The sequence below is a fragment of the Salarias fasciatus genome, chromosome 4 (assembly GCF_902148845.1).
Source record: "Salarias fasciatus chromosome 4, fSalaFa1.1, whole genome shotgun sequence".
Taxonomy (NCBI): domain Eukaryota; kingdom Metazoa; phylum Chordata; class Actinopteri; order Blenniiformes; family Blenniidae; genus Salarias; species Salarias fasciatus.
In genome coordinates, this window is record NC_043748.1 from 5,401,155 (window position 1) to 5,425,869 (window position 24,715).

The window sequence follows — 24,715 nt, forward strand, 5'->3', positions numbered from 1 at the left end:
CTTGAGCCATTTTAAATACTGACTGAAGTGCTTTTAATGTGTTTAAAGGTATTTATTTGCACTCCTTTATTGTATCTGGTTACTCTCAATACAGAACTGGTTGTGGGTGATAAGTAATCTTAAACTTGACGGGATGTGGCAAGTGAGTAACTTTAGTATTTACAGAAAGCTTCGGGAAGGTTTCAGTTGTTCTGAAAGTAACAACAGTTTGTTACAGTCGATGGTAATTTCCCGTGGTTCGACTTCCTCCCACTCCATTTCTTTGAACATGGAAAAAAGACAAATTAATTTTGATTCTCTCATGGCTGTTGTTGTTTTGTTGTTGGATGTTTTGTGTTTATGTCTTCAGCTTATAGTCTGGTGCTATGCTTAAATGTTGTTTGTGTTAAAACACGAACACACAGGATGAACAAAGCTCAGAACCCATTTCTGACTGAAACATCATTGTGTAAGCGGCTGATAGTTACATACCGAAGCATCACAGCGACGGCATGACTCAGACGAATATGACAAAAGAGAAATACTTCCTCTGTCAACAATCACGGCATTGGATATGTTTTGTATAGTGATTACTACATCTCAAGCATCTGGAATGCTATTTCTGTGCTTTTGTTTTGGCAAAGGACCTGTTATACTGAACAATTGCAGGGTTGATTGCTCCTTTCCTTTTGTACTAATCATATAAGCATCTATTATTACAGGATTATACTGTGTTTATGAACAGCATGAGTACTTGATTACTGGTTCATTGTGGTGCCTTATCACTGTCACCTCTCACACACAGGGGTCAGAGGTCAAGACAGAAAAAGAATAAAGTTTCTGGATCATCTGGAGAAGTCAAACAGGAGAGGATTCTTTCGTGATGATCATTGTGTCTATAGAAAGAGGGAACCAAAAAAAGCCTGCACGGTTTCTCAAGCTGTCTAGATTGTGTAAACAGAGGACAAACAGAGGTGGGCTGCTTCGCTTCTCGGGAGTTGGGTTTTTGTCAGCGTGACCTTGGTGGAGTGAGGTCTGAGCGACTGGAGGTGTTCCAGCTGCAGCCAATAATAAACACCGGGGAGGGAAGTGAGACGATGATAGGAAGAATGTGCGCAGTGCGCTGATCAAAGCGCACGACTTCCCGGGTGGCGTGTGGAGCTTGACCACAGGGGGAGGCGGCCGTGCGCGGCCAATAAACCTGGGAGGGATTTTCTGCAGCCTGAAAGGTGATTTAGAGTGTTGAGAAAACACTATAAAAAGCAATTCGGTGATTATGGCAGAACTGTGTCCCTCCCAGTAGTGCGGGTGGCTGGAAAATAATCTTATTAGGCGTGATGTAATGAAAAGTTGTCGAAGGTAAGTTATTTTCGATGTCTGGGAATTTTATTTAGGCACATTTTAAAGCCCTTCAAAGTGCTTCGCAACGCATTTCTTCCCCGTCTCGCTACGTTCGTATGATTTTCTGGTCAGATCTGGGTCACGCTCTTTATGTGAGCGTAATTAGTTTTCCATAAAGAATCGCTTCAGGCTGTACAAGCAGGAGTGTGACATTTTGAATGCCTCCCTTATGTCACGCTGTCACACTCCTTTTTATTATCATACATTTTACTACGATGTACCTTAGATCTGTGAGGGATCGCATTTAACAGGGGTCACAGGGGTCGCGTGAGAGGACGGCTGGATTAATGTAATGGCCTGACCCTGATCCTTCTTATCTGATGACCCCCAACATTGACCCCGGCAGCCAAGTGCCAGCTTCCTCTTGGGGGGTGAAAAAAATGAGAGCGACTCTTCTAAAGGGGGAAAATGAGCATCTTTTGATGCACGGCGTCAGGACAAACGTTCTGTTGTTAACACACTTTTACAAACAAACACCGAACACACACACGGCCTCAAGCAAACACGCTCAAAGATCAACCCACTGAATCTGTCGAGTCTGGCTTCTTTGTCTCAGTCGAATAGCATTCCAACTTTCTGCAGGGAAGAATCCCATAGGTGCACGCTTGACCTGGTTACTAAAAGCTTATTTTACCCTCTATTGACCAACTTCCCTTCACTTCCTCTCCTCCCCTGCCTATAGACATCCATCTTATCTCTATTTCCTTTTTGAACCTCACCTCGCTGCTCCGTCCACTCCCTCTGGCCCCTTTTGTTGTACTTTATTCTAAAAGGGACATCTTTGTTTTTAGTTTTATTTCTTGCGTGCGAGCAGCTGCTGTGAGGCGCTTCCGCTTTTTCCTTCTTACCTTGACGAGCTTGTTGCATATTTTGAAATTCTGCTTCAGCAGAGTGTATAAGAGCAAGGGCCGTATATAGCTTTTGCGGCGCAACAAAATACCACGTCTCATCAAAAGTCAGAGGATATGAGCTCAGACACGCAGAAGAGTCTCACTGTTTGACTGCAAAACCACTGATGCGCACAGAGATACAAACTAAGAGACGCTACGGTTTTGTGAGCGTTTCCTTGTGGTGGGTTTTTGTCTTTTAAGTTTGAGATCTTGCTCATCGTACCAAACTCATCGATGCGCACGCACATGTGCACACGCTCACTTATGAAATGACCTTTTGAACTTGTAGCCAGTGAATTAGCGAGAGATGTCAGGGTTGGATTTCGCTGTCAGAGCTCAAGGAGCCGCTTGATGGCTGCCATATGGTTTCAGGTCAAAACAACAGATTTGTAGCGGTGCCCTTTGCGATGTCTCCTCAGATTAAATGACAGGGATCGTATCTGTATATCGGCTGGATGCTAAACCTTTGAGCTGTTTCCTCACCTCAGAGAGAGAGAGAGAGAGAGAGAGAGAGAGAGGAAAAAAAAAACCCTGGACTTCCAGATGACTGTTTGACCATGGATCATGCTGGAGTTGCGTCACTTCTTCTCTGACAGTGTAAAAACACAAACTTTGAGTTCTAATGTTAATTGAAAAGACTCCAATAATGAATGCATGGATTTGAACATGTTATGCTAAGGGTACTTCAGCAAGGCTTTATAAACACCAGTCTAATCTACAGGAAGCCACAAAAGTCATGACTTGCCCCCCCCCCCGACTCCCTTCTTTCACAGCCATGTGGGCCCCCACGGTTTACTATCCACTAACACTCTTTCCCCCAGTAGACCGGGGGACTGTGGACACAACAGACATCCAATACTCAGGCATGGTAAGGAATACACAGACCAGCACAACACTGGACCAGCCTTTACAGGCCGTACTGTAAAAAAAAAAAAAAAAAAAAAAAAAAAAAAATGAAGTAACCTTATACTCCTGTGACAGACAGCTCAGCAGATGGCTGGAACAACAAAGCCACGGAGAAGCATTTAATTAGAAAGAAATATTCCAAACAATTCTGAACAGTATATTGCTGGGTAAAAAAAAAAAAGTGTAAGTTTTATTCTAAATACTGTTTTTTTATGTGACACATGAGGCCTAATTTTTCTCTTTGTGAGCAGATAAAGTGACCTGAACTCAGACAGTAATTCAGACTTTATTGTCACACTGGGAGCAGATCAAGTTCTTTTGTGCAAGACTAAAAAAAAAAAAAAAAAAAAAAAAAAAACGTTGTCCGATGCTCCGGAGATAAGCAGTAAGAAAACACTGCAGGTTTTGGAGGGGGAGAGAATGCAGGTTGGACGGATTTCATCTAAACCTGTGAACAGCAGAGACATGTGGCACAGGCAGGCAGCACTTAAGCCCGGTGTTTAAAGTGCACAGGGAGATAAGCCACCCTGACTCCAGGCTGCACTCTGGCTCTTAGGCTGTGAGAAGAGAAGAAACCAAATCTCCTCCTCCACCAGTTTCCCCTCCTGTGCCAATCAACTGCACACAAAGCCCCAGATATGACATGTGAATTGTTGTTTTTCTTCTATGTGACACCTAAAGATGAATGTCCATTGTCTATTGTCCCTCATGCTGGATGGCCAAAGATCTAATTTAGGTGCAATGACGGCAAAATGGTGGTGACATCAATTTCCCTGACGTAAAACTAGCCAGATTTCCTTTTCTGTCGATGCGAGCTGCAGCCATGTCAGCCGGATCACATCAGCCCTCCTGTATGAACTCTGCTGCACATGATCTGAAGAGCATAAGCACTGCTAAAAATACACTTCTCACTGTGGTCCAGAGCATCTGTGAGGGAAGAGGAAGGTTTCCACAGAGATTTTTTATGTGTTTGAGGCTTTTTTTTTTTTCATTATTAGGAAGAGGAAGTGATGTGAGATTTTTCCCTTGCGGTTCACTTTCTAGATATATTTTCTGTACATTTGAAGCAGCTTGCTTCTTCATCAACCCTTAAGTCTCATTACAAGAAAGCAAAGCGTTTCATACTTTAATCCTGTCACTACGCTTCTTCCAGACTTTACATGAGCATCTGTGGCTTATAGCTTTTATATGTTATAGAAATGTGGACAAACAAGAGAGGGAAAGTTTGCCGTCTCACACACAACAGAGCATGAGAACGCTGTTAATGACTTCCCCTGTGTAATCCTGCGTCTAAAAGTAGGAGCGTAGGGTTTTCAGACCCCTTTGCCTTTTTCGGCGTTCAGCTCTTCGAACAAAACGCTCCTAAGTTGACTGGCGCACCAGAAAACCTGCGAACTGTCTCTCAGACGGAAAGTTTACATTCAGTTCATTTGACCACAGTCTGGGTGTCTGATGCAGTTTTCGGGTCGATCTACAGTAAATGTGAGAGATCCTATCTGCAAAGCCACCGGGGAAATCAGGGGCTTCCCTTTGTTTGAGGGCTTGAAGGTGAGATTGAGATCGCTGTTGTGTCTATGAGATACAAATGATGGAGCAGTCAGCGGCGTGTTAGCTTAGCTTTGCACAAACACTGAGAACAGCTGCAGACAGCTCGCCTGGATTTAGCCAGCGATGATAATAATAATTTAAAAAAAAGAAAACCTCCAGTTACTAAAACCTCTAAAGCCTAGAAACATAATTTTTTCTAATATGTTTAATACATACAGATGGTGGGAGATAACAAAGCACAAGTCTTTTATTTTCAGGTAACAGACCTTTATACTTAACATATATATTTTTATTAGTGTAATTCATTTGGAAATTTGTCATCATTATCACAAATGTATTTGATACGTTACATTTTCAGTGTATGTTCGCATGTTTTCAGGATTTATTTTTTTTTGCCATATTGTGGGAATTTAAGTGTAAAAAATTATTTTTGCAAATTGTTGAGCCAGAAGTTTGACTTAATCCTGCTCAAAATAAGTATTTCTGTCCATAAGTGGGATGTTACATGAGTGTGATGTGCTCTGCATCTGTCAAATTCCTTTGCATTGATTTAGATTGTGAAAGTCAATATCGTGAAAGAAATGCCAATTTATTTGATTCCTACTTTCTATTTGATCACTCTCAGAGACAGCCAACTGTCCATTTCAAAACTAGACTGAAGAAACAGAAAGGAAGAACTCCACCACAAGTACATTCGTCTGCTGAATGTCTGCGGCTGGTAGAAATAGAAAGCTGACAGTGCATCGGACTATATTATTGACAGCTGAGCAGATTCAGAGCGGCAACACATTCAGCACTGATTTCCTTTTTCAAAGAGAAACCTTTGAAGTCAGCTGGTGTCCATAAATAAGATACGTCTCGTGGTCATAAACCACTTTTCAGCACCTAAACTTTACCCTTTCTTCAGTGAGAAACGTTGAAAGAGTACTTGTATTTTTTTACAAGTTTATCTTAATATTTTCATTTAAAATTTGTGGTATTTTCACGTGAAGATGAAAGGCTATCTGTACACTGTGCACGGACATGAATTTTTGACAGCATGGAATATAAATCAACTTTAATCCTTTTTATTGTTTGTTTTTACCTTGCTATTCTTTCTAAAAATATAGTCCAGCTGGACCAGACGTATGAAACAATGCCACGGCAGAGTTTATTGTGAGTTGTGCTTTTTTTTGTTTTGTTTTGTTTTTTTTTTGGGGTGGGGGGGGTGGGGGGTGCACATGTAGTAATCTTCCTCAGGGGTGGAGGGCTTGGGTACAGGAGGTTGCTAATAACAGCTGCCAGATGTGCAGCGTCCCCTGAGCCCGTGCACATTCTCACAGACAAAAGAATGCTTGTGAGTAGCCCCAGCAGGAAGTGAGGTCAGGGCTCTTGACCCCTCCCCCAAAAGGCTCAGGGAGAGAAACGCAGCAGTGGGCAGCTGAGTGGACTAGCTCCTGAAAGTGTCCCATCATAAACTTGCTGACAGCGAGCGGTCAGTCCATAAAGCCCGCCTGGTGTGCGTCCATTACGGACTCCTCTTTCAACTCGCCGGCACTTCAGCTGAGAATACAGAAAGTGTGAACAAAAGCTTTTAAGGAAGGCCGCCGTTAAACAGTTAAAGTTGGCTCCATGCGTCTGAGATGGCAGGATGAAAGATTTCGGCGACTTTCACAGATGTATTTCAAAGTTAGAATTGTCCTGCTTTTTTTTTTTTTCATTTCTTTACCGTACATTTGTTATTGTTCTGCTTTTCAGTTTCTACTTTACTGAACCAGCTACTGTGGGGGCGGCGGGGATGAGTGCAGAGGATTGCACAAGCCCTCTTCGCGTACATCAGCAGACACAGCATGACTCAAAGCTGATGAAACAATCTGGTAGAGTCCAGACACCTGGGCCTTGACTCTTCAAGGTGGGCTTCGTGTAGAAAAAGTGATGTGGTTCACCTGCGTGATGTGATGAGCTCTGCTGTCATTCAGGCTGGCATGACTCACAGAAAAACAGCCCACAGTGGAGATCATGAGGTCTGAACCAGCTTCCTGAAACGGCCTTGGAGAGTAGCTGTTTCAGTTATGAAACACGTTTCAGTCTTCACCTTCCCATTTACAAATTATTTTCGAAGTCATAAATAACCAAAATGAAACACAAAACAGAGAAATGAAAAAAAAAAAAAAGGACCTCTCTCACTCACATTACAGCACAGAAGCCTGAGAGGCCTCACATTTCTAAAAAGTAATAAAAGTGATAACATTATAAAGACAAATACATTTGGGATGAGTTTTGCTTTCAGTGTGAAGACATTATTCTGACTCTTTTGGGGTTGGATAGAGAGGCTCTTTGACTGGAACCACCTGCAGCTGTGAGTCTAGGCATGGCTGATGACTAACAAGTCCTGACTTACCTTCACCTCACCCTTTTTATTGGACCTATACCCACACCTGAGGGATAAATATCAAAAATTGGGCTGAGTCACCAGAAACAACACGCTGATTTCATTAAGTCTGGGGGAAAAAAAGAGCAAAAGACAAGGGGGGCAAATTGTCAGACAATTAATTTGACTGTCTTAGTCATATGTAGTTTATATACCTGCGTTTTTAGATGGCCACCTCTCTCAGGGGGAACTGATCCAGGTTGAGTTGAAAAGTGTGGACTGGGGTTCATGCTGGGATGTATTTGGAGAGAGGAAGTGAGGAGGTGGAACATCTGGAATTCATTTATCAATCTCCGGAGTGACGAAAAGCTTCAGAAATCAACTTTAAAAAAAAAAAAAAGAAAGTCGCTGTCGGATCATTTAATGGCCTCAAACCTGCGTGTGACTCCTACCGCAGCGACACGCAGCGTGTATTAACGCTTCCACACATCCAAACAGTGCCGTGGCGTGTGGGTGTGTGTTATTGTGCGCGCGTGTGAGCGCGGACTGTGCGCGCGCGCCTCCCCAGACGCTCCACAGCCCCGCGGAGCTGTTGTTCCCAGAGAGCAGAGCACAATCAGACGGGCAGCTGGATTAGACCCACAAAAGAGAAAGTGCTTTAAACCAGTCCCGCCGAAGCAGTTTTCTCTCTTTCTTTCAGTTTTTTTTTTTGGTTCCGCTGTGCTGCTTGTGGAGTTTTTTTTTTAAGAGTGTGTGTGAGTGTGTGTGTGTGTGTGTGCCGTTTCCGCGGTGGCGCTCAGACCGGGTATGGATTTACCACCGACGAGACGAGACACGCCGTCTGCTCCTCCAGCGAAGTTTTGACTGTCAGCGGTGCTTCTCGGTCCCGGCGGAGGGAAAAGGGCGCTGCGAGCCGCGGAGGCTGCCGGGACACATGTGAGGACGTCCGGAGACACGAGCACCGGGGATACCGGAGCGTGTGTTCGCTGCTCTGTCTCACATCTCTCATGGGGTAAGTCATGGTACCTCCTCAAACAATAAAAAGAAGAAGAAGAAAAAAAATTAAGTATAACAGCATGTGCTGCAGGAGTCCTGACAAAAGAGTTGTGCAACTTTTCAGCAGTCCTCCAGCTTGTTTCGGGCTCCTGCAGGTTTTCACTGGTTCTACTGATTGCACGATTCGCAGTTGAGTCAATCACAAACGGAAAAAAAAAATCTTTATTGCGACTCTTCAGCACTTATGACACCGAGACCGACCGCATCTCACGCAACTCCTGCTTTCCACCGGCACAAGCTGCTGCATCCTGTGAAATGTGTGTGTGTGTGTGTGTGTGTGTGTGTGTGTGTGTATATGTGTGAGAGAGTGTGTGTGTTCAGTGACAGCTGCGTTTGTGAAACATCTCTGCTTTTTTTTTTTCTTTTAATGAATAACACTGTGCAGTGTTAACTATTAACACGCAGGCTGCAGCTGTCAATCATGCATGGAGAGGAGGGGGGGTGTGTTATGGGGGGGGGTGCAGTCTGTTGCAAAAATACAGTATGTAGACCACTGTGGTGGAGGCTGAGGTATGTTTGTGTGTGCGTGCGTGCGCGCGCGCGCCCCCACCCCACGCTCCTGAAGCCGTTGTGCAGCAGCCTGCTGTGCCCCCACTCCCCCCCCTCCTCCTCCCTCTCTGACCCCTTCTATGTTGTTTAGGCTTGTTCATCCGTCACTCTAAAGAAGGCATTGTATTGAAAGGATGTATTAATAAGACAAAAGCCCCCATTATCCCCCTGCACCGGAGTTAATCTCGTGGGCTTGGAGATGGGCTCCTGAGAGGAAGCCAGCTCCGGGTTTCAACAAGGAGGGTCTTAGCAGAATATTGTTGTCAGAGATTGGAAATGAGCTGTGGAGAATTAACACTGGAGCACAATTACTTATTAAGGCGCTCTGGTATTACGGACAAGTGGGAAAGAGGATGGCTCATTCCGCCAGGGAGAATAAATGTCAATTGTGAGGGATACGTAGGTGTCAGCAGTCCAGTAGGCATGCTGGGAGAATCCTCAAGTCACAGAGAGATAAGATGATAAGGTGAAGGAACTAATGTTTATTGCTGTGATAAAAGCCTCAATCCATCATCCTCTCTCCTGTGTTGTCTGCACAACTCTGCTGCTCATTAGTGTTAGTGAGTAAAGTTTATTTAAAGTACAATGTCACACTATCTGTTCAGAGGCATGGCATTATTACACTTTTAAAGCGAGGTGTGAAAAATAAGAAAAGCGTTATAGAAACCGCAGTAACACAGCCGAGGCAGTAACACAGCCGAGGCAGAAAAGTGACAAACTTCTATAAGGGATCCACAAAGATGCAACAAAGCCTGTATAATAGGACCGGCAAACATCTTTCTGTGATAACATCAAGAGTACGGGTTAAAGAGGAAGCACAAACAGCAACACTATCAAGTGTTGAAGGCCTTGTCAACAGGTTCATTGACGCCAGCGTTGTGCAAGAGCAGTTTAGTTTGTTTAGGGCATGCTTCGGCCACGTTCGGAGTCGGGTGACTCTGTCCGTGTCTCTCGGAGCGGCTGCAGACGAGGGCGAGGATGCAGCCACCCTTCCATCTGTAATAGCCGGTGTGATCTCATAGCTCATTGCAGCTCAACAGCACTTGCTACCCGATGCGGGCCTGACGGCGACCAGCCTTCTTTCCTCCGGCAGACATAACCTGAGAGCAGCGACAACCTTTTGGCCGGACGCCGCCTTTAACAGAAATGGAGCATATGTGATATTAACTTACTGTACTAGTCTCTTTAAAGCAGCTCTAAAAACTTTATTTGAGACTGTGGAGATAGTGTCTCAGAACAGCAGCCCATTGCATCATGGGTTGAGGATCTGTGTGTGGCTGACCCGGCCCGCTGTGCTCAGTGGCCCTGTTTCCCTCCAGAAGACGACTGCTGTAATTGGACCCCTCTCAATGGGGACTGTCAGCGAGAGCGTGAGAAATGAAGACAAACAGATGATCCAGATAAATAAATAGATGTATAAGTGGAGGAATGGATAAATAAATTAATGGTGATGCAGCGATGGGAACTGGAGTTGTGGGTCTTTTTTTTTTTTTTTTTAATTGGAAAGGGTCACTGGCTGCGGCTGAAGGCGGAGATGGGTGGTGGGTGGGTGGCGTCGGTCCCCGAAGGATGCTCAGGTTTCAGTTCAGGCCTGGGAGCGCTCCGCTAATAGGAAGCAGCGAGGAGGCTTTTCCTTGGGGAAACCAATTTCGCTGTTGTTGCCTATGCTCGTTTTTTTTTTTTTTTTTCTTCAATCAGATCAGACAGGTAACAACCCTGACAGATCAGTGAGGTGGCCTGCTCGGGGCGCTTTGCCTTTCACCCGGTTAAACGACAGCAGTCAGGGCTCAGCGCGTACACACAAGTAGACACAATATGAGAGGATGCCTCAGACTTTACATTAGCACTGGTTCTTCCTTTGTGGTGCTATCGTGGCTTGTGGACAGCCATCTGGGTTCCACGGGCTCAGAGTTGGAGCTGGTGCTCGCCTTTGGAGAAAAACACTTTCCCTGGGTGTGGCAGCTGGAGCAAAATAAATGCCTTCTGTTCGCAAGCTGCCGAAGCGCAAGTCACAACACACAGCTGACAGCATGGAGCTTTCTGATTCACAGCCAAGAGCTGGGAGTGTCTCCCATCGGAGAAACGAATATGGCGTCTCCTGCTTTTTCACCTATTCTACAAACACAACCGACGCTGGGATGTGCTTGACAGGTAGAGAAGTCCACATGTGTGTGCATACTTGCCCCGTCTGTCACGCCTCTTCAGAATGACCTTTCCGAGTTGTAGAAATCAAGCCATTAGTGCCGCGCTGATTATTACGTAAACATTTACATAAACTGATAGATGGTGAGGAGGAAAAAAAGCGTCTCTGGATAGTTTAGAAAGGTGCTTTACCCAGTGAAAGAACCCATTAGCCGTAACATCTCCTGTTACATTCCTTTTCCACTTGAGGGACTTGGACAAACTACTAGACCCCCCATGACCAGGCACTGGCGCTTGTAGCAGCATGCCAGGATTTCCCAACGCATCCCGGTGTGGGGATAAGTCTGTGCTTTTTTTTTTTTTTTTTCTCTCCCCCCCACATTTCAAGCTTGGACCAGCCTGTGCTACAAAACACCGCCAAGTTGGAAGTAATGCAGAAAATGGTTTTCCAAACCCTGACTGGCGTTTTCCTCATTCACAGCGTTGCCGTCCAGACAGGACCATGATGCATCTCTTCAGCGACAATGACAAGTAGATTGAGCACGGGGTTTCTGGTTACTGCTGCGGCTTTGAATGGGATCGGCGGAACTTTGCAGCTTGTCTTTAGGTTGTGCAGGGTGATTTATGAACTGAACGCGAACAGCTCCATACTGTCAGTTCTCGCAGTGGGCGTAATCCGTGTGGTCATGTTGCGGTTCCCTGATTTCTGGCCGTTTTCAGAGCTCGCTCCGGACTGATCTCAGAGCAGGTACATGTGAAGATGCTGTGGCTGTGCAGACCACCTCCTCCTCCTCTTTCTTTTTTCCCCTCTTGGAAGCCTTTGTTATCCACTCGGCTTTGTTTGTGCAGCTGGAAAACTCAACTGGATTACTACAACACCCCTCCTGCCCAGATCCAGAAGTAAGCTGGAGACGGTTTTCTTGGATTTTGGATTGCCGTGTGCAGCCAATCTGAACGTAGTTCAGCTATTCATTTTGCTTGGAACCCAACAATAGCTGGATCTCTTGTCCTAACAAGCTCTTTGGGTCATTAATTCCTCTGAAGACTGACAGAATTAGAAAAAATAAATCAGACTTTTCAACTGTGATAGTGTGTTTTGTCAAAAATAGCTGTTTAGATAATTTATCTCGTATAAACCTCGCCTCAAGTCTTTCCCAGCTTAAACACATGACGGACTTAGCCTGGGTCATGGTGGAGGCCAGACAGCTTTGCTGGAACACATTGAGTGGAAGTGGATGCTGTTTACTTAACTGACAACTGCTCACACAAACAGTCATTTTTGATGAGCTTCATGTTAACACAAAGTCAAGTAGCTGCGAGGAGCTTTACCCCCCGAAAACCGTGAGCCGCAGTCAGTTCCTGACCCGTGAGCTATTTTTGCACAATATCCCCTGGCGAACAACCCCGAGCCCTGCTTAAAGCTCTGTAAAACTGTATAAAAATCTTGGTTATTTACTGCCTACTCCTTTGTTTATGAAAAAAAAAAAATGTACTTGTGTAATGTTGCCAGGAAATAAAACAGACATAGTATCCCTCCAGAACGGCTTGAATGTTAAAGCCCTTGGGTCTCTTTCCATGCACACATTCACAGGTCTTTAAATACAGATTGTGACTGTACTGGCCTTCCACAAATATTTCCTCACATTTTAACATACGACCTGCTCATGCCAAGGATTTTTTTCAATAAATAAGTCCCCCTCTTCAAAGAAAGATTTTTTTTTTTTTTTTTTAATTGTCTAAAATACTGGGATACGGCTGAAGGCCGTGTGGACACAACAGTGTTCCCTCTCCAGGCAACGGTGTTTTTCTCCAAAAACAGGGTTGAGTTTAATGGATCTGTGTTTGCCAGAACAGTCTGGAGTTGTTTTCTCATGTGGAGCATGAGCAGAGATGGAGGGCCTCCATCAATTCATCATCTTATCAGCACGCAGAGGGGCAATCACGGTGGCTTTGTGTCCCCGTGCGCAGACTCTATCATTTTCCATCGTGTAGTGCCTTGCTCCTTCCCAATTTTCCTCCTGAAATTTGGCGTGCAACCCTGTCGAGTGATTCAGTGCATCAGAAATTTCTGCAGCACCAGTTACTTGGCAAAATGTGAGCGTCACAACCAGAACATGACTAATAAACAACACAGCAGCGTGTAACCATGCTACCAGATCCTCTTCTCACGACATCCTCAAAGATTCACGTCAAAACGGGGGAACATGAGAAGGGGTGGAGTTCAAGGTCGAGCAGCAGAGTAGAATAGGAGCGGGGAGCCAGGACAAAAGATACCTAAAGAGAGTTGAAAACCATTCATTAACAGAAAGCTCACTGTAAAGAGAAGAACATGGGAAGGTGTGAGAGGCCAGAGTGACTGAAACCTGAGGTTTTGAGACAGAGCAGAAAGATCTGAGCTCATCTGTCTTTCCTGGTTACCAGAATCGTATTTTATGCTGCAGATGTGAGTGGTGTGATTTAAAGAAAAAAAAACAAACGTCGCCACCTGCACGAATGAGAAGTGTGCCTGATGCAGACGATCTGCAAGCTTTAGGACACCATGTGGTTAACACCCGTCTCATCGATGAGCAACGCAAGCTTGACAAATGTACTGCTGAGGTTTTGTGTTTGATTTCCTTGTTTTTATTTCATTGTTTTAACTGTGAAGCCAGTTCTGCAAAGGGCTTCGTCATTTTTCTGCTGCCAGATCACATCCGATGCTTTTCCAGCGATGCAAAACAAATTAACGACACCAAAACCAAAAATTTCTGTTAATCCTTGGTAAATGAAACCTGCTGGTATCTGCTAACTGACTGAGAACATGGTGTCTTAGTGGGCTTTCTGAGCTGAGACGTGATTGCATGGTTTGTGCTGTAATGAAGTCTTTAATAGGGGGCTGTAAGAGCATGTCTGCTCCAGATGTGTGCTAAATAAATCCTTCTTGATGTACATTTAATCACCTCTTTGTGGCCTTGTCTTTTGATGTCTGCGGTGAAGTTTAAAATATACGGGGGGGCTACGATGAGAGTGGGGTGTGATGATGTGGCTGTACAAATCAGGGATGTGCATAAAAGGGGAAATATGCAAAACAGAGCTATATAAAAACATGAATAATTTGCAAAGAAGACTTAAGTTGACAGGAATAGTCTGAGGCTGAACGTATTCCAGTAATTGCCTCTCAGGCGCCACCTTTGGAGATCCCCCACCCCCCCTGGAGTGTCAGAGTGGAGTGAAGTGGGGGTGGGAGTATGGGGGTCTGCGGCTCCTCGGGCTGTGCGATGCCCTTCTTTGCGCTGCTCTTTGTTTCCAGGTCTTCTCACCGCTGCTCTAAGAACCCAAACAACTGCAATAAAGAAAACCGTGCCAAGTTGACAGAGATGCAGCGAGTTCTCGGGAGGAACAGAAAACAACACAAGTTGTTATGAAACATGAGGGAAGAAAAAGAAAGGAAAAAAAAAAAAAAACAGATTACAGACAGAGTTGTGTTGACAGATTGGAGCCCACCGACAAGGCTGTACCCAAACTGTCAGAGAGTTTGACGAGCGAAAGGGTAATCCCTAATTATATGTAGAAGCCTCCTATATCGGGGACACCCACTGCCTCGGCGCTCAGCAGCTTATATGCACTTTTAATGAAGCATGATTGTGTCAGCATAATCGCGGACAAAGAGAGACGTTTGCTTTGGAGCTAAAGTTAAACACTGAGCATGGCGCGACCGCACAACAAGGAACCGTTTAATCCGGTACTGAAGAGGAACTGTTCTGTTGTCTCCCGACATGTAGTGCCGATATGAAGTTATTATAAATACTTCTGTGTTTTTTAATCATGTTTATCTGGTGTGTGTTTCCTCTCTGAAACGTAAACTCTTGAGATGTTGCAGGCCGTCCATCTCTGATGCTACGGTCTGTTTTGTCCCCTGAGGAAACAAACCGCAGAACACACTCGTCTTGTTTGTTTGCATGACCGTTTTTGTTTGTGTAGTGAGTTTTCTTTCTTTGAACCGCTTGTCTTCTGCAACAACAAATTATATCGCCAATAGCAGCTAATCAATTTGATTTATCTGTTTAACAAACCGACAAAGAATATTTCTTGGACGAACAATAAAGTCTCAAAAAATTACTCAATTCTAAACATATCTAGACATAAAGGAACTATTTTCTCTGCTAAAAGAATACCATTGGCTACTAAAATGGGAATTAAAGGGTTGGAATAATAGTTTAAATGTGGGTGTACTCACTAGTGACTTATAATTTTAAAAGTTAATTTTTGTATAAATTGTACTTAAGTATGTGCAATTACATTTTTGAAAAAATCAGAATGGTATAATAAAAAGAATACCACTCAATTACAGAATTGTTAGTATTTGTCTCTTCTCTGAAACTGATATTTCCTCTCGGTTAAGTTTCTGTTCAAAGCTTGGTAAAGCTGATTTGAACAAACACAATCGGCTGCATACTTTAATAAGCAATCATGCCTCGCGACGAGACCCTGAGCTGAATTTTCCTTGCGCCCCGGTTGGAATTTGGTGTTTGTTGATGCTTCGGTTGCTTTGTTTGACCTCAAGCATGCGTGTTTTTAATGTTGTCTTTATGTCAGCTGTGCTGCTCTATCGTCAGTGTTTTTTAGCGTCACTTTTATCAGCGTGCTTGTCTGCAGTGTGGCATGCGACTGAGATAAGAGCGCCGGCTCAAGATAAGCTGAGGCCTGACGAAGTGAAAACTGCTGTACTGTTTTTTGGCCTTATAGAAAAGACACCGCCACGTAATTCTGTGTGTGTGTGTGTGTGTGTGTGTGTGTGTGCGCGCATGTGGTGTGCTGTGACCAAGGTCATTCGAAGGAGCAGGACACGGTTCGGTTGCGTCAGAGCAATTGCATGCATCCCCGTCGTCAATGTTGCATTGATACTGGCAACACAACTGCTTTATCTCGGTATCATTCAGAGAACAGTCGATATTGTTGCTGCGCTGATGCAAAAAAACATTTCACACCCAGAGGCCTGGAAGTCAGCGACAGACAGGACGGCAGAGACGCCGCCGCCATCTGCCAGCAGACAGTCTGTCTCTTGTGTTTTCTGGTTGCACGGCGTGATTGCATGAAGCTGCTCCGTGCAAGAAAAAAGACCTCCCTTGATGAAGCCATGTGCGCAGTGGCCTGTGTCGACCGTGGGGAACACTGAACTGTCGCTGTGCAACATATAGAGATCTATATGTCCCTTTCAAAACGTGAAGTGTGCAGAAAAACTGCACTCCGAGTCGTCATCTTTAGTCATTTCCTTCAAGCTACTGTGGAAGCAGTGGTGAAACATTCGTGGTGTCACTTGTGCTTTCTTCTTTTTTTTTTTTTTTTTTTTATATGCTGGCATGTCAACACTTGACTGAAGAAACTTTCTGCGTCGCAGAATTTTCCATTGAGCCTCAGTCGTACCTTGACTCTACGCTGCCCTGTCGACATCTTTCCACTCAATTTCTGTGGAGATGAACAGACAGAGATACGAAGTTTGGCCGGCTGAGTTCCCGGGTCTGTTACAGGATCACGAGGAGCGGGAGGAAGAGGACTCTAGACTGATCTCACGCACAATTACAGCACTGTCACAGAGAAGATAAACAGTTATATTAATGGCACAGAAACTGAACAGGAAAGAACAAATCACAGTAGGAGAAGGTTTCTCCGTACCCGTGACGGATTTCTTTGTATCTGTTCATAAAACTTAAGTTAGTACAGAAGAAAAGTCCAGTGTCTTGCAGAGGTCACAGGAAGCCATTAAATCTTCTTAAAATGGAAAAATTACATATTACAATTTTCATATTATCTGTAGCATGAAGGCCTCTCTGTTATTAGCCCCACATTGCTTCCTTGTCTGAACACTGTGTAGAGACAAGAGGGTGGATTTCAGCTGCTGTATAAACCTGCGAGTGGTGAAAATGACAGGCAGATGGAGGCTTGTGGGTTACAGGATGTTTTCAGACCACAAATGACCTGACTGTAAACTGCACAGAGCAATTCTTCAAAATAAACAAACCGTAAATACGATCGGATGCCAGCGAGATAAAAGGATACATAAACCGTCCGGACTCAAGGTTAGTCACAACGCTTATCTGAAAGTGTTTTTGAGATTCCACGGATGAGCCGTTGCAGACATGGGATGCGTGTCGGGGACCGTGTTTTCACTCGAAGTGCGTTCTAGCAGAGAAAGTTGGGTCACGCTGAAGTGGAGTGTGACAGGTAGCAGGTGGTGTCGCCTTGGTTTTTGGTGAGCACGCTCTTGGCTAATTGGGGCTTATCAGGTGTTTCTCTGGAGAAAAAAAAAAGGAAGAAAAAAAACCGCCTGAGGCTTTTTGTACAGACGTCAGGGCTGCTCTGTCTTTTGTTAAAAAATTCAAGAACAGGAAAGGGAGCCTTCAGTAGAAGGTATCAAACTCTTAATAAATATATTTTTGCTTGATGCTGAAAAGTGTGCAGCGGTCTGTGGTTATTGTACACCTCTGTGTGGCTGTGAAATGTTGGTGTGTGTGTGTTTTAAAATGCATGGCGTTCTGAAAACGGCTGTTTTACAACAAAATCAATAATCTCTCTGATGGGATATCCTAGACGTCAGTCAATTGTTTATCTTCCTCCCTCAGTTGCACTCTTTCTTTTCTCACTTGTTAAAGTTGCTGCATTTCTCACCCGCTTTGATCTCGCTCAGGTTTCGCTGTGAAAAATCCAGACAGGATATGATCATATCTTCTGTTTCAAGCCTCGCTGCACCTTCACCTACCATACGTGACAAAAGACAGGAACTCAGCTTTATTTTTTTTATTTTTTTAGCAATTTGCTATGCTGGCTAAATTGATTATGCATTCAGTGTGTATTTGTTAAAACCCATAAAATAACTAACTGCAACATAAACGTGCTCATGTGCCACTGCTGTCTGAAATAAAGGGTATAAAATGAGAGCTTGTATAAAGTTGAGCACAAATTAAATTTTAGACTTCAGTCTTTTGCTGCTTCATAATTCAAAAACACAATCTACTGTTGTGTTGATAGTTGTAAAAAAAAAAAAAAAAAAGATTTTCCAAGAAAGGAAAATCAATTTTTAAGATTGCTGAAATTACACTTACAACAAAAATACCTTTCCCATCAAAATAAGCAAACGAACCTGCGCTTCCATCTTCCCAGGTAGCCTAAATGTTCAGTTAGGTACGGTTAAGTTTTTATGATGCAAACTTGCACTGTACAGCCAGCCAAGGTGTGCAAACTGCAGTGTGATATCAGTTAAAACAAACAAAACGTGGACAAAAGAGCCGGAACGTTATTACAGCAGATGGGTGAGTCTCACCGAGGAGGAATCACAGACTAATTATCAAAGGGTACAATGAGAGGTTTCCATTTCTTGGATACATTTTCCTAAAATCCCTTGCGTTTGGGTCTTGATCCATGAGTTTGCATTCTGAATTTGCTTTTACGTATTTTAACAGTTTTTTTTTTTAATGTGAAATGGAATCCTGGGTAGTCTTGTCATGACAACGTTTTTTTGTCAGTGTGTTGTGTCTATTGTAGAAGTGTGACAGTGATGTCTGGGTCGAACGGAGGGCAAACTATTGACAAAGGGGCGGCGTGAAAGGCTGCATCGCAGGAAGTCTGCGCTCCGTGCGACCAATCACTGTGGAAACCTGAATGGCACACTGCAGGTAGAGGAGCAGGGCAGGGCCGCTCCAGCAGCGCTGTGGGCAAACCAGCCCGTCAGGTTTCCCATATTCAGTGCAATCCCTTGATGACAGACGCCAAAGACTCCCCGGTGACAGAAAGACCTTGAGTCGTCTGCGGAACAGATGGAAGGAGAACTGTCCTGAAAAATCCTGGCAGAGCGCGGCGAGAGAGCTGGAACTAAACAAAGCAAAAGCAATGTGTGTTTCTTCTAGCAGATTGGAGACTGTGGAGATACAGAGGTGGTCTTTTTCCATGAATAAAACCATTATAGGCTGCACTAATGTAAGCTAATGTAATTACCCCAGTGCAGCTGGCCCATATGCTCAAGCTCAAGCTTTCTATCTGTGTCTAATAATTGAGCTAAAGAGGATGGGGTAGAAGACGGCGTTGCATCGATAAGGGAGTGCTCAGCTCTAAATACATTTCTGCTATGATACTGTCGCTGCAGCCAAATGGAAGTGTGCTGTCCGATTATTGGAGCTGAAGGCCGACGCGATCCACACTGAAGGAGACTATTGTTCTTTGTTCCTGCTTGAGGAAACGGTGCTGGCTTTTGCAGGCGGCCGCGTTCTCAACCTGGCTATATGCTGGGGAATTCTTCTCTACAGTACTTTGCGTCTGTCACAATTAGTGTGAACAAAAAAAATGCCTGTGCACGTGTATAAAAAAAAAACAAAAACAAGAAAGAAGTGTGTTGCAACATATCACACTGACGATTTTGTGTATGTGTGTATGCACGTCACAAAGATGTCTCAGATTCCTGCCTTTGTGTCCAGATGCCGTTCCACATGCATGCTCGCGCTCCGGCTTTGTCTTTTTCCTCCTCTATCCCCGCTCCTCAGGTTTTTGAGTCAAAGTCCAGCAGCGCAGAGGGGATCTGCAGGCCACGTTTCCACTGATTTATTCAGCCAGGAACTTCTGCAGCGAGACGGGGCTCGCGAAGATAGGCGGTGGAAGCATCAGTGTTGAATTACCGAGGGAGCCGGTGTGCAGAGCGATCCTGTTACTTTTGACAGGTTTAAGCTCCACCAGCTCCACCTTTAATTAGATTTCCAGACTCTCCAACTTTCCTTTGTCTCCACTCCTGCGGCTGCGGCGAACTTTATTGTATTTTTGTTTGTTTTTAAGCCTCTCCTTGAAATGAGCCACTTAAAACCAGACTGTCATACAACTGATCAAATTAAACTGTTTCCACAATAGACGACATACATCTTCGACTACTTGTAACAACCTGAAAATTTTTTTTTTTTTACTTGTAATAATAATTAAAAACAAATATACTGCAAGTGAAATTGTTTGACAATTTCCCAGATCTTGGTGATTCTTGGTGCTTCATGAATTAAGAAGAATGAATGTTCAAGTATTCAATTTTACTGTAGCTATACAGATAAGAAGTCAATCAGGTCTTGCAAGGGTTTTATTCTTAAAGAAAGCAAGGTGACCACGTCCTCCTCTGACTTGTCTGATTGATTTGCTGAACTGGTTGGGAGCAGGTGGTGTGGCAGGTCGGGGTGAAGAGGCCTGGCTGATCCACCAGTTATGTTGTAGTTTCAAGAGGTAGTTCATCGGAGTGGAAAGGTTTGCTCCCCACAACAATGCTGTGTGTTGACAGGCGAGCGCGCGGACGAGGTTAGTGGAATGTCCCCTTCAGAAAAAGTCAGGGCAGCTTTTTGTCTGAACTCCGCCGCTCGCGGGGCCGAACAGGACGTCTACTCTTTCACCTGAAAGCGATTTCTGAGAGCACAGGTTCACCTTCTGAAAGAGGGATTGACAGGATGTGGCTTTATTTCTCTGAACACATTCAAATCCATGCAGCTTTCAAGGTATTTGTCAAATATGGTTTCGCCTTTACAGACAGCGTACACTCAGAAACGGTTTGTTCCTGCTAGACTTTGTTGCACAAAATGTGCTTGAGCAAGTACGTCTTTTTGCTCAATTTGCATGTTTTCTTTGAGACAATATTTCCTCAGACAGTAACACAAACCGTCTCTCTCTCTCTCTCTGTCTACAGGTGACCCACAACGAGCTCCAGAGACGTGACTGTAGGACAGGCGGTCTCCCTCCCGGCCCTCTTCCAGTCGTTTGTGGCATGGACACTCCTCCGTGTGAATGAGTCTTCACCATAAAGCCACTGTGCTCTGCCACCCCGTCAAGATGAAGAGCAAATACTCCGAGTACTACAATCAGACTCTGATCACCGCATACTATGCCTATGCGAAGAACATGACCCCGCATGAGATGGAGGAGCACATTAAGCAGAAGAAACAGCTCACCTCGCTCAACATTGCCATCGTGGTCCTGTGCACCATCATCATCCTCGAGAATTTGCTGGTCCTGATCGCCGTCTGGCGCAACAAGAAGTTCCACTCCGCCATGTTTTTCTTCATCGGCAACCTGGCGTTCTCCGACCTGCTGGCAGGCTCTGCCTACATAGCCAACATCTTCCTTTCGGGCTCGAAGACTTTCAAACTGGTGCCTGTGCAGTGGTTCATCAGAGAGGGCACGGTGTTCATTGCGCTGGCAGCGTCGGTCTTCAGCTTGTTGGCGATAGCTATTGAACGATACATCGCTATCACCAAAGTGAAGGTGTACGGTTCCACCAAAACATGCCGCATGTTTCTTCTGATAGGGGCTTGCTGGGTGACCTCGTTCCTGCTGGGTGGGCTTCCCATCATCGGCTGGAACTGCATCTACAACCTCCCCGAATGCTCCACCGTTTTGCCACTTTACTCCAAGAAGTACATCCTCTTCGTGGTCACCATCTTCAGCCTCATACTGCTCTCCATCGTCATCCTCTATGTGAGGATCTACCTGATTGTACGCTCCAGCCACCAGGAGGCAACCAACTCACAAGCCTATTCCCTTTTGAAAACAGTCACGATAGTGTTGGGCGTCTTCATCATCTGCTGGCTGCCAGCTTTCACCATCTTACTCCTAGATACCTCCTGCAAGATACAATCCTGCTGGATCCTCTCCAAAGGGAACATCTTCTTCGGGTTTGCCACTCTGAACTCCGCGCTCAACCCTGTGATCTACACGCTGCGCAGCAAGGACATGAGAAAGGAGTTCCTGCGTGTGCTGTGCTGCTGGGGGGTGCTGCAAAGCGGGCGGCCCTCCGACCGCTGTCTGGTCCCTTTAAAGAGCTCCAGCTCCTTGGAACACTGTACCAACAAACACGAACACCAAATGACACCCATCATGACAGACTGTACCACCTGCGTCTGATCTGGTGCAAACACATCGGACGGCTTATGTGTGTGTGTATGTGTGTGTGTTTGTGTGAGCGAGAGAGAGAGAGAGAAAGACAGCAAGTGTGCATAAAAAATTTAAAAAAAAATCACGCTGTGATGGAAAAGCCAGATGTTAAGAGAGAAGCAAAGATTGCATGGGACATAGAACTCTGATGAGGCTGGGACAGAGCTGTCTGCTGAGACAGATTACACAATTAGATTTTTCTATATACACATATATTATAATCCAAATTGTGTGAAATCACAATCAGCATTCAAATAAATCGCACACGCAGTGGGTAATCAACTTTTAGATGTGAACAGAAATGTGAAAAAAAATAGCTTTTTCATGGGTACTATGATTTTTTTTAAATATAAACCAACATTTTCATTTATATGCTTATCATCTTGTTCTCTCTGAACATATAAACCCCTATTAAAAACCAAAACCAAAAATATAACGTACTTAATATCATAGTTGTATTGAGGATTTGTTTTGACCTTTCATGAACTGTTATCAATGCAAAGCTTGCAAAGTTGCACTTTGTAGATTACTAGAGAGACTTCTGACCTTTGTGAGGTTTAACCACATGACTCTCCTTTACCGTGAAACAGATGCATTCGACTTCTATACAGAGCCAGAAGCAATGATCAACTTTGGTATCCACTCCACTCCAGGGCTCCTCCTCAGAATCAGGGCTATATAGTCTATATAACCTTGCATTAAACCATTTGATAAACTAAAACAAACTTGCATAATCTGCTTACATTTATTGCATGAAATTCTAACTCATTTGTAAGCTCTAGTGTGTATCATATATCCCAGCTCCAGCTTCCATCACTAACACCACTCCTGTCACTTGTCCTAATCTGTCCCTCTTGCTTTATTGTTGTCTTTTGTAGGCACTGATGGGTTTTTTTTGTTGTTGTTGTTTGTTTGTTTTGTATTCAATGACAGCTGTCCAGCAGCTTTGACCAATGGGACTGATGTCCTGACAGTGTTGTAGCAGCAATGTGCTGTCTCTGTTTGTGCCTTCCTCTCGAGGGGGAAAAAGGCTGAATGTATGTATGAAGTGTTCGGGGCGCACGTGCTCCATTGTTGTCAGTATTATTGATCATCAGTTTGATTTACCAAGTTATTGACGAGCAGAGAGTGGAGTGAACAGTGTCCACCACTCTCACTGTGAAGTCCTCAATAGCACCACGAACAAGAATTAGTCGTGAACATCTTGGTTTGATTCGCTGGCCTGATGCCATCGTTTACCACATCTCCTCTTCCCGAAGACGCCGTCATCGCCCCTACAGAACGGAAGAAGATCCGGTTTCTAATGCACAGAAGAGATCTGTCCTCCCGGGAGGTCAGCTTCGTCGTCCTCCTCCTCCTCCTCCTCTGACATCCTACAACACACGACTTCCTACAGCTATAGGAAGTCCTGCTTTTCATTGTCCTGTTCCTGTTGTTCAGGGTTGCTCGAACCTTATTCCCGTAGACACACAATTCAAACTCTTCTCTCCGTCAGTGTTCGTTAGATCGACTCTTTTTAGATGGCTGAGTAAAATTGGTGAAAAGCACTTTGGCAGCTTCAGTGATGTTTGCTTTCCCACAGTTTTTTTTTTTTTTTTTTTTTTTTTTTTCCAGATAGAGAGATGTTTCAATTGTATGTGCTTATGACACAATTGTATGTCTGTGATTTTTTTTATTATAAATATATGAATAACTATGTTTGTAAGTATGTATGTATCTCTGTACAGTTTGTATGATTGTGTTTGTATGGAATGTCTCGTGTGCAATAGCCTTGTGTCCCCAGTAGCACGCTGCCTGTGTTGAATTGGTACAATCTGAAACACTAATGTAGGTACATAAACGTTTTGTTAATTGCATTCCAGTTTTATAAAATAAATGAAATCCTGACCAAAAAAAAAAAAAACTTGTGTGTTCCAGTAGTTTTTTTTGTTTTGTTTTGTTTTTTTTTGGCTGCAGATAATTCAGCAGCTGCCTCTCTGCAGGCCCTGAGATGTCTTCTAATTGTGCCTTTATCTGAATGGCATTCAAAATGCAGCATTAACTCCAAACATGCTCTGACAAGGTCAAAAAAAAACACCAGCTTCAACATGAAAGCCCAATACTGCTCATGTAAATGCTGCTTGGTCATTAATCACGGCTCTCCTACCTAATAAAACTACCGTTGCTTAAAGGGCTAAAGCGAGGCAGAGCAGTGATTTTAGGCCGGGCAGAGGGGAAAAGGCTGAAAACGGGGTGTGGCGAGGAAGGCTGTCTATTTGAAAGATACTGCGTCTGGAACAAGTATGAAGAAAGGCCCCAAGAGATGTTTCCGGGTTGGGGGGAGAGGAGACTTGGGGTGAAGGGAGAGGCTAACTTATACAGGCCTTTCGAGATTTGGGCCTGTTTCCTGTCAGTCGTCCAGGATTCCTGGGTGGGAACACGGGCTGAATCAGCCCCAGGAGGCTGCTCTGCCGGGATGTCTGCCAAGTGTTTCCATTGCCCTGCAGGATATTACGTCAGGCTCAGAACCTGTAGGTGAAGTTGTGCATGTATATATATATATATAAATATACTTTCATGTCATCACTGAAAACCCAAGTGAGCGTTCTTCTTCAAAATAAGACACTGAGGAATAGTTTATATATCAGAATAAATTCTAGAAAAACAAAAAAACTTACCATGAACCACAAAAAAAAACCAAACACAATTGTTATAAATCACATCCTTGCATTATAGAACATGATTAATATGAAGAACGGTGTAGTGGCCTGCTCTGTTCCCTCATAAAGAGATGGTTGTGGGTTTGAGTTCTGGCCTAGGGAAATCCCTATGGACTGTGCATATTCCGTGTATGTGTGTATTTTCTCCCACAGTGTGCTTCTACATTGACGAAGGCTGGAAATGTCAGCGTGTGCCTGTATTTCATTGTGTTTGCTCTGTAATGGACTGGTGATCTATTCAGGGTGATCTATCACCTGTTGACAAGGGGAGA

General features: G+C 44.3%; 1 protein-coding gene across 1 annotated transcript; it reads left to right on the forward strand.

The window, feature by feature from the left end:
- The first annotated feature begins 7,629 nt into the window (after nt 1-7,629).
- s1pr2 (sphingosine-1-phosphate receptor 2) lies at nt 7,630-23,632 on the forward strand. Its single transcript, XM_030090145.1, has 2 exons — nt 7,630-8,086; nt 20,501-23,632. Exon 2 carries the CDS (start codon nt 20,599-20,601, stop codon nt 21,712-21,714), a length of 1,116 nt encoding a protein of 371 aa, XP_029946005.1. The 5' UTR covers nt 7,630-8,086; nt 20,501-20,598; the 3' UTR covers nt 21,715-23,632.
- Nucleotides 23,633-24,715: the final 1,083 nt, after the last annotated feature.

What these genes read in the sequence shown, in the direction of transcription:
- s1pr2 (XM_030090145.1), top strand. Translation starts at nt 20,599, where the DNA reads ATGAGTCTTCACCATAAAGCCACTGTGCTCTGCCACCCCGTCAAGATG.